We start from the raw sequence: 18,257 nt of genomic DNA on the forward strand, positions 1-18,257 counted from the left end.
GAGCTCTTTGCTGGTCAGCAGGAGTAAAGGAGAAAATAGGCAAGTGAGTAGGAATTACTTATCTAGGGCAGAGCCATTTAGTGCCACATAAATGAAGATGGCCCTGGACAGAGTAGGACAATGGGCATCCAGTCACACCTAAGATATAGAACTTCAAGAGGCCAAAATGCAAATAGGACATTCCTGCAGAGAGGAAAAAGTGGTCTAAGACAGATAATAAAACCCCTACATATGTCGAGAATGCTCTCTTAGCTATTTTACAAACCATAGAACAGGAATCCATCATGACTCCAAGAAGTAACTATGAGCACATGATCCTGAAATCACTAGCAGATGAATTCTAGACATTGAAACCAAGGTTAATGGACAATTTCTAATTGCTTGAAACTCCAGGAATTGTACAGCCCCTCTCATAGTACTATCTGTAGGCATATGTAAAAGTTGGGAATTAGAACATTTGCATTTTACTCACACTTCTTTTCATTCTTGCTCAATCTATTGTTTGCAGATGCACTATGGACATTTTATGTTCTTATTAAGCTACTTTTCATTTTCAATGAGTTTAGTCTGGTCTCTGTGACCTACATTAAGCCTGTGTTCAGTCTACATGCACCAGGATCAGAAAGGGAATGGGCAGTGGTTAAATCATAATTAACTAAGTGTATTGGTCCCCTCAGTAGCAAGTGTAAAAAGAGAGGAAGATATAAACACGGAACTATAAACCTTTCAGCGGCAAGCTGCAGAAGGGGCTTAAGCTCAAACTCTCAAGCAGAGTGAACCTCTAAAAACAGGTTTGATGGTGGCAGTGACCCAGAGATGCAGCAAGAACAGGGTGGAGAAAAGGGGGAGTCTAGCGTGACTGGAGACTCAGTCAACTGAACAACTTTCTCACTCCTGCACTGGGTAGAAACGAGTGCTTGCGAGCCCTGTCCCCCACAGCTACATAGTCTTGATGACTGGTATAGATTCCTGAGAATACTTTGATAGGACAGGAAGCGCCTATGTTGTCAGCTCTTTCCTTGGAATCTGGATATTCTAATATTACCAGAGTGGTATGCAATAAAGCCATGAGGAAGCATCTTGGTACAGATTGTACTCGTGGTAAAATGTAGAGCAGGTCTTATGCGCGTGCACTTCCTCTCACATTCCCCCCACTGCATACAGAAGTTAATGATGGAACAGAGAAATACTGTACATTTACTTCTAGGGTTGCCAAGTGCCCAGTGGTGGCGGGTAAAATCCCGCCAATCCACCGGGCTGCTTGCCAACCAGCTGAGGGCTGGGGGGTACAGTGTGCATGCGCGCGGGCCACTTTCGAGTTTACCCAGAAGCGACCTGGACGCTCTGGAAACCTTGGCTAAACCATAGAGTTTCAGCCGAGATCGCTAGAGTGTCCGCGTCGCTTCCAGGAAAAACCCGGAAGTGACGCAGGCACGTCACACAGGATGCGCGAGTGTGCTGCAACAGGCGCACGTGCATCGCGCACCTTGGCCGCAACCCCACAAAGGTCCCTCCGGTGGAGCTACGGGGCCTGGCAAGCCTAACCTCAACCTATCTAATGATGAAGGGTGAGCATGTGAGTCTGAGACCCAGTCCGAATGTCCTGAGGCCAAATCAAACCCCCTATACCCAAGTATGTGCAGAAGTTGTATCCTTGACCGAAGAACGGTACACTTCTTCTATCTGGGATGGTCGTCCTCTTCCACTAAGCGCGCAGCTTCAGGAGGGATGCACATGGAGTGGTGAGGGAGGGAGGGGACACTCGCCTAGCCAGCCAAATCAGCCGAATCAACCCTGGCAATCAATGGGGTGACAGATGTCACAGCCAGATCACCCTCACATCCCAGAAGTTGTACTTGATAAACAGAGGGCTATAATCACTCTTACAGCTAAATCCCTGTGTGGAAAGTTGGAGTGCTTTCTCTAAAAAAGCAGACTGTTTTAGCTCTTTGCCTCCTAGATGAGAGGAGCTCAGAGGGCCTAATCTTTATTCTGTAAGGCTGGCTTCCCATTTCCCACCAGACCGCATGATCTAATCCCAAAGTATTTTGGGTTTCAAACTGGAGATATTAAATCCTATCTATCTTGTCCCCCCCCCCCACGAGCTAGCCGTACAATTCAAGCTTCCTCTGTTCTCACACAGAAATCTCCATATGTGTCACTACTTTCCTGCCTGAGTGTAACTGTAGGCATTTATGGCAGGGTTCACACAGGTGTCTGTATTTTCTTAAGGCAAACAGCTTCTCATTCATAACAGAAGATTTCAGAGAAACACAAGCAAAGTTCTTTTAGTTGCAATTTGGGTTGGAGGCACTAGACAAAATCAAAGTCCTCCTTTCTATATCAGTTTCTACACTAGTACAATCTTAACTTTCTCCTCTAAGGAGCCTGGCAGAAAGATAGAATGTAAACTTGAAAAGTCTCCTGTACCAAGCAACAACAGATAGATTGAAAAGGGACTTTCTTCCCCTAACTTGCCTGACCTTCTGCATAGATGCACTGCAAAGAAAGTGTGAATGTCTATTAGTACTTTAAATTCTTTTACACTTCTCAGATGATTTCATAATCTACTCCTTGGACCAAAATGTGAAATATTACAATTTGTTTCCCCCCCAGTTGGTCCTGTGATCACATGAAAGTCGGATGACTTTCCCATGATTCACTAAAGCAGAAATCTCATTTGTGTTAAGAAGCTCCCAGAAGTTCAAAGGATTTTCACATTCCAAATTAATCACTCACATGTGCCAACTGGCAAGAGTGTTGGTAATAAAATCTGTTAGAAAAACAGTGTAAACGGCTCTTTGACTACACCAAGGCCCCATTGACATACACATTGGGAAGAATTATGCTTTTCCAAATATCCGATTTGCAGCCTGAAGAGCTTAAAGGCTTGCGGTACTAGTCATCCTCTCAGTTGTAGAATGAGAATTCTAAAAGAGTTTGACTCCCAAAGTGAACTTTCAAATGTGGGAAAAACATGGAAAACAATATGAGTGTTGATAATTGGGCAAATAATAATGGATAATGCTTTGCCTTTAGAGAATATTCCAGCTATTTATCCCCCATGAAAATATGTTCTGCTCCAAAAGTGATCCACATTTTCATGAAAGCAATCTCTCAGGCATAACAATATACACTATTTGGGTACTTTGCCTACTTAATTTGAAGTCTTTGTGTATTACACTGTGAAATTTCAATGAGGACTGAAAACCAAATGAAACAGAGATGCTTATAAATAGATTTCTGTGGGTAGATCAGTGTTAGAGATTCATAGTTTAAAAACTCCAGATTCATTTTTAGGGTACTACCCAAACATTTAAATGCAGGTCTTGCTGGGGGTAAAGGGAAGATGACTGGGGAAAGCACTGGCAAACCACCCCGTAAACAAAGTCTGCCTAGTAAATGTCAGGATGTGACATCACCCCATGGGTCAGGAATGACCCAGTGCTTGCACAGGGGACTACCTTTACTTTTACTGCCCCACTCACATGTAAAATGGGTGTCGTGATCTCTGTCACCTTGTGGGGCATGACTAGCCACTGTTGCTGCCATCACCTCAGTTAAAATTTAGCGCCCCCCCTCTCTCATGAGTTGGCCTGAGGCCAACTCCACTGGGGTGGATCACTACAGAAGGCCAACGAGCCAAAACAGGTCATCATTCCCCTCTGTCATCCTTCTTGGCAAACACACAGGTGAGACAGCTCACCTGATGAATGCCAAAACCCAATCCCAACCTACTCAAAATGCACTCCCAAACAAAGAAATACTTCCCCTTTTCAGACCTTACCCCACATATGTTCCAAGGACTTCAGCCAATCGGGGTGCCATGTCTTGGGGCTCAAGCCCACCAGATCTGGACCTTTCAATCTAGAGGTGTTAATATATCAAAGGGTCAGTGTGTTTCCCTCTCAGTTGGGGGGGATGCTCTCTATCCAGTGACGAGTGCTTTCCTCCCTTCTTCCCAGCCAAAGAGATGCAGAGATGCCAGGGTCCCTTTCCTTCCCCGTAACAGTCACAGCATCTCTTGCCTGCTGCCTCTCATTCATTACAGTGGGACAGACTGGAAAAGTTCAATTTACACTCCAATTCTGAGAAAAGAAGACATCAAAGACTACATAAACTATTGGACCATTGCATTAATTTCTCACATGAGTAAAGTGATGCTCAAAATTTTACAACAAAGACTATTATTATATATGGAACAATAAATGCCAAATGTTGAAGCAGGATTCAGAAAAGGAAGAGAGACTTGAAATCATACTGCAAATTTATGTTGGTTACTGGAGAAAATGAGAGAATTTCAGAAGAAAATCAGCTTGTGTTTCCTAGGTTAAAGAAAAGCTTTCGACTGTGGATCATGAAAAGCTATGATTGGTTTTAAAAGAAATAGGTGTGTCATAACATCTGATTATTTTGATGTGCAACCTGTAAGAGACTATAGTTAGGGCAGGATGTGGAGAAACAATGATTTCCAAATGCCAAAAGTGTCAGACAAGGATGTATTTTATCTTCCTATCTGTTCACTCTGTATGCAGAACATATAATAAAGAAAGCTGGATTAGAGTTAGATGAAACTGGAGTGAAAATTGGTGAAAGGTGAAAGAGTCACTGGAAAAGACAATAATGCTAGGAAAAGTTGAAGGCAGCAAGAAAAGAGGAAAATCCAACATGAGATGGAATGATTCAGACAAGGAAGCCATGGACTGCAGTTTGCAAGACCCTGAGCAAGGTTGTTATCAATAACGTTTTGCAGGTCATTAATTTATATGGTCGCCATAAGTCGAAGTGACTTGACAGCACCAAAGAGACTCCCCATGAACACTGCCACTGCCACCCTCCAGGGCTCCACCACAGCAGCAGCTGTATATTATAAACTGAAGGATAAGATGCTGACCACTAATTGCAATTTGAGTGCCGGAAAAACATATTTTCCCACTTATGGTTTCCCACTCCCCATTTCTCTGTGCAGAAAGAAGTTCCAAGAGTAACTACTACACAGTCGGTTTCTTTGGAAGAAGAGCGTAGTGGAGCCTAATGGCCTTTTAAAAATATCTTTTATTCCTGAATACCTCCGCATGGCAGAGAAGGCAAGCAACTGTCCAACTAGAAGACAGTCTCTAAAACAAAATCAATTTCCTCAGATGCAAAGAGCATATATTTTCCGTCCTATTATATCTTTCTATCACATTTTTATCACTCCTCCCATGAAAAAGTCCAGGGTGGCATACATAGTTCTCATAACAACCCCGTAAGGTAGGTTAGGATAGAGACAGTGACTGGCCCAGGGTCACCAAATAGGTTTCATGGCCAATTGAAGATTTGAACATGAACCTCTTAATCCATGTGTAGCACCTGAGCTATTATACCACACTGATGCTCAGATCTCCTGAAGCGGGTCAGTGCCTTTGAAGTGACTATACTCTTAGAAATGACCCCTTCCAGAGAAGTGGTATGTTATCTTATTCAGAGTCACCTACTAAGCAGGACTCAACTACTTTACTCACTTAAAAAGTAAGTCTTTTTATTGATGTACTCTAATGTAATTGTATGTGTGTGTGTGTATATATATATCTATATCTATATATATCTATATATATCTATATATATATATATATATATATATATATATATATATATATATATACATACACACATACATACATACATACAAGTATTACAAAGTCTTAATATTCAGTAACAATGTATACAGTAAAGCAAACAAGTTCTACATACTATTCAGTTTTAAAATCCAACACTTAAAATATAACAGTCAAATAAGTCTGATTTAGTTCTAAGTATCTAATTCACAATATCTAGAAAAATATATTTGTAAAGCCATACATACCAACAGACTCTTCTGAGACCCTCTGAGAGAGGTCTCAAGTTCTAGCCTTTCTGTGCCTGTATTTATACTGTTTCAGGCACCTTTGATTCTCAACTAATTGAGAAACTAATTCTCAAGCAGTCAACATTTTTACTGCACATTGTCAGTGGCTTCTTTTTGCATTACCAAATAAGGACTTCCTTCCTTACCAGGCTATTTTGCTAAACTATAAACAATCAGTTTTGAGCTTTATTATCACTATATATTCAATTTAGTATCATTCTCATCCTCAGAAAAATACGCTTAGATTGAACCCATTCATTAATTTCTGGCATCAAGTTTACATGTTTAAATCATAAAATACAATATATTGTTTACATTACATCATTGTAGCATAGTCAGCATATGTATACTTGAAGTCATTGTGAAATTAGAATTAAGCACTCAGCTCTGCATTTCAGTGGTTATACAAGAAGTTGCAAACCGTTTCTCATTATTTTAAGAAACGGTTTCTCATTATCAACACTGCTGAGAAAGGTCTTTGGAAATAAGCAGAATATTCTTATGGTAAATCTGCAATGTCATTGTAACCTTTGACAGTGTATTATGAGCAGAAGCCTCTATGGCAAAGACTATTTTCCCTTCTTTTAAAAGGAAATTAAACTTCTGCTATATATCTTTTGCTGTTTGTATGTGTGTACCTGGGTTTTATAATGAATAATTCAGCATATGTGCAATATTAATACCATGTTCATGTGCTCCAATATGTCAAAGCCTGTGACACTCCCTCCCATGTACACCTACTTTTTTGCAGGTTGCTTCATCTTCCAAATTGTTTCTCTCCAGCCTCACCCAAGCAACTACAATGTTTTATAGCGAATCGGCCTCACAAGCCACTAAAGAAATATTTTCTTTCCATTATTTAAGGAAATATCTCTCGTTATTAGCGTTAGAAAGAGAAGAAGAAAATAATCTTCTAACTCTGTGACAAAACAGAGGCTTCTCTACAATAAATGGGCAACATTCATTTGTTGTGCTATAAACTGATCCTCTAGAAAGGCTCTCACTATAACAGCATTTGAAACCCTGAGTAGGCTACCAGCAAACAGAATTGAATTGGACTCTAATGGATGGATATTTTATTGCTTTCTTTCTTAGCTAAACAATAGTTTTGTAGGAAGGCTGTACTTGAAATGTCACTAGATCATCCTTGGGAAACCCGTCTTCTTGAGGATTTTGATAACTATGTCATTCTTAAGGTCTGAAATCAGAAGATACGTTACTCTGTATTGAAATTTATTGTTGAGTTTGATTTTCCAGTCTTAATTAATTGATTAACATTAATGGAACCATCTGCTGTTCCACAAGATGTTAAACAACAACAGTAAGAATAATTGATGTGAGAATAGCTTAAGACACTGGAAACACATGGATGTATGGGCATAATTAACTATCTGTTTATACTCAGCACTATGAAAACTAAGCTCATGTATGTTTACACTTTGATGACCCCCTTAAGCAGCCTGAAGTAATTATGCTCATCAACCACTACCACTGTGCTTCTGACAACTATGGCCTGTATAGTAATTTTTATGTGCTGTTTCCACAAGCACTGATGTTTAATTACACAGTTTAATTACTTCCAACCCCCCCCCTTACAAAGTTTAAGACAGGCGTCAAGGCAGAGAAACCATCTTAAAATCATTTTGTTCTCCTTGGCTAAAGCAGCCTGTAACATTCCTTTCTCAGACTTAGCCTTCTCACAACCCCAGGTGTCCATTATCAGCAGAGGACGGATTCAAGTTTCGTTCTTACACCACTGTTAATTAGTTCATGAGAAACATCTAATGTGATGGGAAGGGGAGAAATGTTATGGGAAGGGGGGAAATTTGCTCATCTTCCCTTGTGAATCCAATTCTGGTTTGAACCAGTCCAAGACACCTAGAAGGTTCCAGCCAAGAACCCCTGTGATTAGGAGCTAAGTGTCACCTGTTCATGGCCTGCTTTTCCCATAAGTTTCAGTATCCAGAAGTTAAGTCATTCCTTCTTCAACTATCTTTGCTGTGTGTTACTATGTCGCTTTGAACCATGCTTTGCTTATCAGACTGCATGCATTAAGAACCAGCTTTACTATGTAACATCTTTAAGTAAGTAGTTAACTAGACAACATTTGTTATTTCCTTATTGCATAAAGCTGTAGACCTTGTGTTTTTAACTCTTTTTGCTTATTTTACAAAGCTTTTTTTGTTATTATTGGTGAGTTTACTGATCAAACCCAGAACTACCAAGAAAGAAACAGGGGTTCTATTTCTACAACAGGTGGAAAGTGTTGTTTGTTACATTGCATCATTTGATATCCTTCTTTATTCATTAAAAAAAATCTCTACACTCTCAGGGTCCAAAGAACTCTCAGAATAAACAGAAGGGATGAATGGCATCTCAGAGCCAAAAATCACTCTATTAAATTTCCTTTAAAAACAGCTTGGGAGATTGTGAAAGTTTCAGAAGCGTAGCTCTATTACTCTGTTGTAGCAAAACCCCTGGTTGACCTGGATGGCCCAGGCTAGCCTGATCTCGTCAGATCGCAGAAGTCAAGCAGGGTCAGCTCTGGTTAGTATTTGGATGGGAGACCACCAAGGAATACCAGGGTTGCTGTGCAGAGGAAAGCACTGGCAAACCACCTCTGTAGTCTCTTGCCATGAAAACCCCCCAAAAGGGGTAGCCATAAGTCGGCTGCGACTTGACGGAACTTTACACACACACACACAGCAAAACCCCAGTTTGCTAGCATCATGCAGGCTGACCTGGTGGTGCTGGGGGCCTATGGGGTTCACTCCTTCTGGATCGGAGTGGACACGGACTCCCTTCTCCTGCTAAGGGGTGCCACAAAGGCACAGGGGCCAAAGACTGGCATAAGAGAAAGAAACGGCTCTCCACAAAACTGATGAGATAGGGTTGCCAGGTCCCTCTTCGCCACCGGTGGGAAATTTTTGGGGTGGAGCCTGAGGAAGGCGGAGTTTGGGGAGGGGAGGGACTTCAATGCCATAGGGTCCAATTGCCAAAGCGGCCATTTTTCTCCAGGTGATCTGATCTCTATCAGATGGAGAACAGTTGAATTAGCAGGAGATCTCCTGCTACTACCTGGCAGTTCTAATAAGACTAATTACCTATGCTGAATAAGTATGGTTACTATATAAACAACAGCATGAGGCTCTTGAAGAAACAAATTTACTTAACTAGATAATCTCACAGTATATAAAGCAAATAATAAGCTATATACATATTGTTAGAAAATAAACATAAAATGCCCCTTAGGGCTATAACATCACCCAAGTCCGGATAGTGCGTCTTGCAGCGGGTTAAGTCACCCTTCACTTCCTTGTGGGTTGCTGCACCCTTAGCGTCCTTGTGGGTTTCTTCACCCTTCTGGCAAATCCAATTATAATCCAAATGAAAGTGGCAAGCAATCCAAATAATAGGTTCCCTTGTTTATTAGAGGTAGGCAGCTGCCGTCCAGTTCAAGGGAAATAAAATGGCGAATGGAACAAAAAATATATATACAGTAAATTTATAATATTTGATAATTACAATACAATATTAACATCATGCCAAAAATAGTAAACTTACCACATTAGAAAGGAACATGACCCCTATGGGTTCTCTATGCCTCTGGGAGGTTAATTAATGGTCAAGACAGTTCCTAATTTATTGCCAGCATGAGCAGGTACCAGGTGTAATGAATTGTCTAGTCTTAAAGTTACAGGTAGCATGAAAGATCCAGCTCATTATTTAGTCCTAATGGCGCCAAAGTTTTGAATAAAAAGATCAGTTTCGTTTCCTGTCTGTGAAGTATTTTTGTAATGTCCTAAATTTTATGGGGTTGCGGTTTGAATTTCCATAAGACAAAGAATCTTATATCATCGGCTGAATGGCCCTTTTCGAGAAAGTGCCCAGTAAAAAACTTAGCAATAAACCCCGGGGACATTACAAATGCGGAACATGCTCGGTCTGCGCCCTAAGTCTTCCAGTTAAGGAAATTAGTTCTACACTTTTTAATTTTAAATACCAGCTGGATTTTTTTAGTAACTGCTCATCTGAAAATATTGTGTACGGAATTACCTGCCCGTGCTCTCTAATTTACATAGGGTCCCCAACGAGACAATTAAAATTAAGAATAAGGGAGCACAGGGCACGCGTCCGCGTGAAGGTCCTGGAGGCTCCCCTCACTGGGCACTTTCTCGAAAAGGGCCATTCAGCCGATGATATAAGATTCTTTGCCTTATGGAAATTCAAACCGCAACCCCATAAAATTCAGGACATTACAAAAATACTTCACAGACAGGAAACAAAACTGATCTTTTTATTCAAAACTTTGGCGCCATTAGGACTAAATAATGAGCTGGATCTTTCATGCTACCTGTAACTTTAACACTAGACAATTCATTACACCTGGTACCTGCTCATGCTGGCAATAAATTAGGAACTGTCTTGACCATTAATTAACCTCCCAGAGGCATAGAGAACCCATAGGGGTCATGTTCCTTTCTAATGTGGTAAGTTTACTATTTTTGGCATGATGTTAATATTGTATTGTAATTATCAAATATTATAAATTTACTGTATATATATTTTTTGTTCCGTTCGCCATTTTGTTTCCCTTGAACTGGACGGCGGCTGCCTACCTCTAATAAACAAGGGAACCTATTATTTGGATTGCTTGCCACTTTCATTTGGATTATAATTGGATTTGCCAGAAGGGTGAAGAAACCCACAAGGACGCTAAGGGTGCAGCAACCCACAAGGAAGTGAAGTGTGACTTAACCCGCTGCAAGACGCACTATCCGGACTTGGGTGATGTTATAACCCTAAGGGGCATTTTATGTTTATTTTCTAACAATATGTATATAGCTTATTATTTGCTTTATATACTGTGAGATTATCTAGTTAAGTAAATTTGTTTCTTCAAGAGCCTCGTGTTGTTGTTTATATAGTAACTACCTGGCAGTTGGCAACCCTACTCTCAGAGGGTTTTGGGATCCATCTTGTGTGTCAAGCGTGGGCAGGAAGGCGGTTGGCCACTGAACTGTTCCCCTGGGCCTAAGGTAGGCCTGGTTGGACAATGGGGCTAACTAATCCCATTGTGTCACCCTAAAGTGATTTAATCAGTGCTCCGACCAGACCATTACTTACCCTATTTGCACCCATCCCGACAATCAATCAATATTCAGGAGAATAGCATTCTCTTGGGTCCTGATGGCTCTCTTATCTTTTTTTGGATCCCCAGAAAAGCAATCATTCATTCAGTACATTTGTTTCCAACTCTTCCTGATAGCTGAAACAATTTTATTCACTCAACAATCCCATGAGATAGTTTGTGACTGTACAAATTGTTGTTCAAATAATATACTTTCTTTTCTTTACCACAAAATTTGTTTTCTAATTTAACTTGTAGTTTTTCCTACCTCTCAGATGGCAAAAACTAAGACACAGGTAGCTTGGGGTCCAGCAGTTTGCAATTCTCACTCATGTACTAGTGGCTACTAGCCATGGTGACTAAATGGAACCTCCATATTCAGTGGCAGTAAACCTCTGAATACCAGTGCCAGGAGGCCACATCAGTGGAAGCCCTCAGTTTCTACACCCTGCTGTTGGCCCTTCAGAGGCCACTGTCTTAGATAGCATGCTGGACTAGATGGATCACTGATCTGATCCAGCAGGGCTCTTCTTATCATCTTTGCAATTTTGCCTGTAGAAAACTAAGGAATGTGTACTTTAAATTCCATAAACATGTCAAATAGTACAGTTTATACACTGAATTATAAATGATGCATTCTATGTTGTTATGAGGTTTGATATGAAAGTAAGTATCACATTTATTTCAAATTTCCCCAACATTTATTTCAAATTTCCCCAACATTTATTTCAAATTTCTCCAACATTTCCATGCTTTTTTCTAGGAGATTCCTCCTCCCCCCATGACATTAAAATTTAACATCGTTAACCATGGGGAAGCAGCACAAGATGGATACAAGTGAAGCTGCTGACTGCTCAAATAAGTTATAAGTTATAGACCAATCCTATGAGTGTATACTTTAAGTGCCCAATGAATTAAATGAAGGTTACTTCCAAATATGTAATTTGCAAATTGAACTACAGTCCAATATGCACAGCCATATAAACTTGGCGCATTGAGATATAACTCATATAGGGTGTAAGAGTCACAATGAATGGAAGATATACCTTTGGCATTAATGGGTGGTAGCCTTCAGCAACAGTAAATAGTGCCATTATACCAGTTAAAGTTGACAACTTTAATTCTACAAGGGCTTTTATGCCTTTAAGAGGCAGAAGTTTCAAATGTGCTGCTATTCATAGCATGAAGATAAAGCAATGTGGAAAATATATTATACAGATATATCACTGCCAAGTGTGCCACCAGCATTGGGTCAGGTTATGAATTGGCTTGTCACCCTCATGGTGAATTCTGAATCTAGGGATAAGTGGCCATCTAAAAGCTTCAACACAACCACTGAAAGATCTTCATTAAATGGGTGATGAAAGCAGTTTAACCCACCCACTTTCAGGAATGCTGAAGTATCATTGGTTTTCTACATATGCTCCTGGTAAAATAATCAGAAGGCTGCTTCACTTGAGGGCCCAGTTCTCATGATAAGCATATTACAAGTTATTCAAAGTGCCATATGAACATACTCTTTGAGAAGAATCCTAAGAAGGTCTACTCGGAATTCTACTCAGGTCTGTTTAATAGGACTTGATCTCAGGAAAGTATGATTAGGATTGCACTTTTGTTGCTGTATTCCTTCCTTATCCACTGAGTGATATGCTTGAAAACTATACTTATGAGACAGAAACAACAAACAAAAAGCTCAGGCACTATATTTACCACTATATTTACCACATCTGCTATGCGCTCAACCCTGCAAGAGTTCCAGTGAAAATAATGAATGTGGCCCTTAAGTTTATTCAAGTCAAAAATGGTTCTTGGTGTGGGACAAACTGGCTAAGAAGAAGTAAATTGGTGAATCACTGTATGATCTCATTTCTTTAATCTACCGGAGTGGTGTAATGGTTAAGAGTGGTGGACTCTAATCTGAAGAATCAGGTTTGATTACACATTCCTCCAGATGAAGCCTGCTGGGTGACCTTGGACTAGTCACAGTTCTCTCAGAACTCTCTCAGCCCCACGTACCTCCCAAGGTGCCTGTTGTGGGGGTGGGGGAAGGTGATTGTAAGCTGCTTTGAGATTCCTTTCAGTAGAGAAATGCAAGGTATAAGAACTAACTCTTCTTTTTCTTCTACCTCATAGTAAAATTTATCCTCATTGGTAATCTACACTGACAGGAGCAGAGTTCTTGAGCATGTGAACTCTTGAATAGAATATTTGTGCTGTTCTGTGCTTGGAAAGCTGGCTGAAACTTCAATTTTCGGTCTTTCAGAACCACTATATTGGTGTGAAGAGGTTCAGAAGTCAATGCCCTCAGCCTGCAGCAAAGCCCAAAAAAGGCTTTTCTGCACACTCAACTTACTCCTGATTTTGTTTGCAGTCGATCCACAAGCGCTGGAATTGGTTTGGGCATGGTTCTTCTGTATATTTGCCATTCCACTTCATTTTCATAGTTGTGGAGTCAATCCCCTCCCCCCGCATGTGCTTTAAATATTCAGGATTTTCAAGGGAGGATGTTGTTGTCATTGGTGGCATCACAGCAACTCCCCTCTTTATTTTTTGTGCATGCTGATATCAACATATTGATATCATGGCTGCGTTGCTTAATGGCACTAAAATATCAATATATTGCTGTACCATTGTAATATATGTTTATCAGGTTCTCTGAATTTCCAGCTTTCGTGTAAAAAAATAGTGTCTAGCCCCTTCCCTTAGTGTATTCCACATTTGGATGGTATCACCTCTCCCTTGTGAAGACACAAGGAAAAAGAGATATTTTCACAAGGGAAGGGAATCGAGTCTTACATGTTTTAAAAAATGAAATCTGGGAATTCAGATAAACCTATCATTACAATGATATATCGATATATCAATATTTCAGAAATAGGCTGCCTGAACTATTTTGGTTTGGTAAGTATAATCAAAATTGCTATTTAATTATTACCACGTTGCAGAAAATGATGTTAAACCAGGCTCTTAATGGTTTTTCATGGTAACAAACCAATAACCCAACTTGCTTAATGGTGTCTACTGGCTAAAATCTTTAGAACCCCTCAACCATTTTGGTCCCATGGGCAAATGGCTCCTTGGGGAAGGGCAAACCAAATAAACACACAGACAAATTGTTACTTTGGGAAACAAATGGCCACAGCTTTATTGATTACAACAGATGGAGCATTGGCAGAGCATGGGGGCAAATCCAGAGATTGAATGACCACTCTGTCATCCGATGTATCGAAAGCATCGATAAATGACCCAAACCCATGTTGGGACAGCACCGGAGTGGCGCTTTGGTGGCCCCACCAGGACACAAATCTCTGTGTGAAGCCAACATCACCTGGGAGTGGAGAATCCCAAACAAGCCCCTGAGCTGGGCAACGATGATGTACTCCATCCCAAGACCCCTTATGGGGATCCCCAAAATGGGAAGGAAAGGCATCTCTTCCCAGCTGGATCAGTCCCCATGCCAAAAACCACCCACAGCTGTGATGAAAGAGAATAAAAAAAAACATAACATAAAGGGAAGGGTGGGTCAGACTCGTCGCCACCTGGCAGTCAAACAGGCCTGCAAGCTGGTGGCATGCCCTTTGGGGATGTTGAAAAAAAAATTCGGTAAAATTCAGATTCGGCAAAATTCAGCCGGTTTTGATTTGGGAAATGCTGAAGTCTGAACTCCCCCGATTCAGATCCGTGGAATTCAGCACTAAGTTCGGAGTTTGGGAAAAAATTCGGCCAAATAAAGCCATTAAAAACACATTCGCGCCTTTCCACGGCCCTTAGGGGGGCATTTTTGGAGGTAGAGGTCCCAAACTTTCAGTGTAGCTTGAGGGGACCCTTCTTGCAAGAACCCCCAATTTTTGTGACAATTGGGTCAGGGGTCTCGAGATATGGGGCCCGGAAGGGGTCCCCCCAATCTGCCCATTGCAATAAAGCCATTACAAACACATTCGTGGCTTTCCACAGCTCCGGGGGGGCATTTTTGGAGGTAGAGGTCCCACACTTTCAGTGTAGCTTGAGGGGACCCTTCTTGCAAGAACCCCCAATTTTTGTGAAGATTGGGTCAGGGGGCCCCGAGTTATGGGGCCCAGAAGGGGTCCCCCCCATCTGCCCATTGGAATAAAGCCATTAAAAGGGATGTACTAAAACGAATGACAAGTCAGCCCATTGGAAGCAATGGGAGAGGCTGCCCAGCCCATTGAAGATAATGGGAGAGGGGAATGTCGGTTGACTTGCATTGACTCCACTGAAATACATTACAGGGGATGTACGAAAACGAATGACAGGCTAGCCCATTCGAAACAACAGGAGCGGCTGCACAGCCCATTGGAAACTATAGGAACCAGCCAGAGAGAGACTCACTGACCCACAGTTAACTCCACACGAAGTTGGCAACCGGTGAAAACAGTAGAAAGCACAGTCCCACACTGAGGCAATCAAGCCCACCCCCCAGCAGAACAGGTAAACCCACCCCCCTTTGGCTTCCCCCCTCACACACACACACACAAAATCTCCCCCCACACATACACACACACAGGAAAAAATTATAGAGAATTATAGAGAAAAGCCCCCAAATGGGTCTTACTGTGGATGTCTTCTTCTCTTCCATCAGGAGCAGGGACTGGGAGTAAGGACTCGGGAGTAATCCAGTACGATTCTAGCAGACTCACACACACAGCTCTCTGGCCATTTATGCATGGGAGGTTTTGCCTTGGATTTGCCGCTCTCTAGATGCACATTAAGGATTGTCTGCTCCCATTCATTCTAATGGGTGGATGGGAGGGACCCCATAACTCGGGATTAATTGCCTTTTAGTCAGACCCCCGGGCTGGGGTAATGGTACGGCCCAACTGCTGAGGCAACCAGACCACCGGGCCCGGGTAATGGTATGGCCCAACGCGAATGTGCTTTTAAAGGCTGTATTCCAATTGTGGGGATGACCCCTTCCGGGCCCCATAATTCGGGACTCCCTGACCCAATCTTCACAAAACTTTGAAGTTCTTGCAAGAAGGGTCCCCTCAAGCTACACTGAAAGTTTGGGACCTCTACCTCCAAAAATGCCCCCCCAGAGCCACGGAAAGGAACGAATGTACACACGCACCCCCCCACAGGGATATCTCTCACACACAGACATTCTCTCTCTCTCTCCCTGGGCCACACAGCAGCTGGGCTCATGCATTCAACCACGACTGATTGGCCAGAAGAAGACCCGGCTTGGCCACCACTGGCCGCAGGAGAATGCTGCTAGTTGCTTACTAACTGATGGTTATGCTGCTGATTCAGAGCCCCCAAATTTGCCGAATTTATTTGGTGATTGCCCCGAACTTGCCAAATTCGGCTCATTGTTTTCCCACCTTTTTTTGAATTCGGTTCCATCCGAACTGAAAACCGCTGAATCGGGGGAAATTCGGATGTTTTCGGTTTGGGACGGACCGAATTGACAGCCCTAATGCCCTTAAGTAGGTGTGGGGAGGGGTGAGGTAGCCAGAGCCATTGCCCTGACATCACTCCCTGGCACCGGCCCAGCAGTAGGCTGGGAAGCCACAGGAAGCAAGCCGAATCTCTCGTGCAATGGCGAGAGCGGCAATGTCTCCCTCCTCCTCACGGTGACCTCCCTTCCCTCAGAGTAAGCCTGAGAAGGACCACAACCTGCGACTTGGTGAGTCAAGTCGCTTCTATTTTAAATGCCTATTTATTGGTAACTTTTACAAATCCTACTTGGCCTGGGACAAAATAGATTGCATTCAGATTCATTGACTAATATTGTTGTGGTTGCTGTACTCAGCAAGATGTACACAGATGGCATCTCTGGAGTGGGATTAACCCTAATCTCATATGAAGTGACTTTATCACTGTATTTATGAAACAACAGTTTCTGTTCAGCAAAGGCAGAAGCATCTTACTAAACCTCCTGATTTCAGCTCCACTGGGAATGGTGAAACCAGAGACAGTTCCTTGTATTTAATGCTTCAAAGACCTTAGATTGCAAAACTCTGAATATAATCTCTTATATGAGTAGTTATTTGTTCTAAAATGGAAGAGTAGCTTCAATCAAAGGCTGTAACAAATCAAAGAGCGATAAAAATCTATAGTAATTTCATTATGTATTCACACACAATGATGGAATATAAAAATGAAGAATTAACAACAATAACAACAATAAAATCCTGGTGCCTACCTTGTGCAAGTGCCTCCATTGCGGCATGGATGATAGTCACAGACAGGGACATTGCAGTTCTCAATGTTCTTTCCTCCCATGGCCTCATCTATGACAAACAATTCTTTGTTGTTCACTTGGAACTCCCGAATGCAGCCTCTGAAGCCATAAATCTGCCCAGCACTTGGATGAATCTTAATGGGATCAGGGACATTTCCAAGGAATATGGCTCCAAAGGCAACCTGCAAAAAGCCATTAACAATCATTGCAACTGTTTGCAAGTTGCATTAAAGAGACAAATTGAAAGAAAGGAATGAAGAAACTACTTAAGTGGTTCTGCCCTGTCATTTTGTCTAACACATGGTCCTGACTTTAGCACATCCCTTCCCACTCCAGGGTTGCCAGGTCTCCACTGACCACCGGTGTGGGATGGAGGGGTACGGTTGCCAGATCCAGGTTAGGAAACTCATGGAGATTTGGAGATGTATCCTGGGGAGTACAGGAACTTCAGTGGGGTACAATGCCATAAAGTCCAGCCTCCAAAGCATCCATTTTCTCCAGGGAAACTGATCTCTGTAGACTGGAGATGAGCTATAATTCCAGGTCCCACCTGGAGGCTGGCATCCCTAGCCACAGGTGTATTGTCTTGGATTTTGTCCCGCGCCCGGGCAAGCCCCAGCAGCAGGACCACCCGGCGGCGCACTTACCGGGCGGGAAGACCAGCCGGCTATGGTCGGGGGGGGTGGAGCCAGCTGTTCCGCCGCCCGCGAAGCCCTCGGAGGGACAAACGGCCTGGCGGGGAGGGATAGAGCCAGGTGACCCAGCGCAGTGGCCCCGCAGCGGGAGGTCCCCAGAGGTGCTGCATCCGCGAGCCGCGCCTGGGCCCCCTGCCCCGCGGCAGCCTTCCCCGGTAGAGAAAGAGCCGGGCGTGGAAGGGACGGGGAGACAGGCGGACGCGAGCGAGAGAGGCGGGGCAGGAGCCACCGAACAGCGGAGCCAGAGCTGTGGCCCCACTGAGAGCAAAGGTGGATCGGAGATGCGGGCAGGGGACGATTGGTGGAGCCTCAACATGGCAGGTGCGGAGGTTCAGGAAG

General features: G+C 42.6%; 1 protein-coding gene across 1 annotated transcript in view; it reads right to left on the reverse strand.

Annotated features, from left to right (window-relative positions):
* Positions 1-18,257, reverse strand: part of LOC130483410 (protein eyes shut homolog) — a 148,708-nt gene that overhangs the window by 82,789 nt on the left and 47,662 nt on the right. Inside the window, exon 6 of the mRNA XM_056856172.1 lies at positions 17,185-17,405. Within this exon, the coding sequence (XP_056712150.1) occupies positions 17,185-17,405 (221 nt within the window). The remainder of the gene's footprint in view (positions 1-17,184; positions 17,406-18,257) is intronic.

The sequence above is a fragment of the Euleptes europaea genome, chromosome 10 (assembly GCF_029931775.1).
Source record: "Euleptes europaea isolate rEulEur1 chromosome 10, rEulEur1.hap1, whole genome shotgun sequence".
NCBI classification, from domain to species: Eukaryota; Metazoa; Chordata; class Lepidosauria; order Squamata; family Sphaerodactylidae; genus Euleptes; species Euleptes europaea.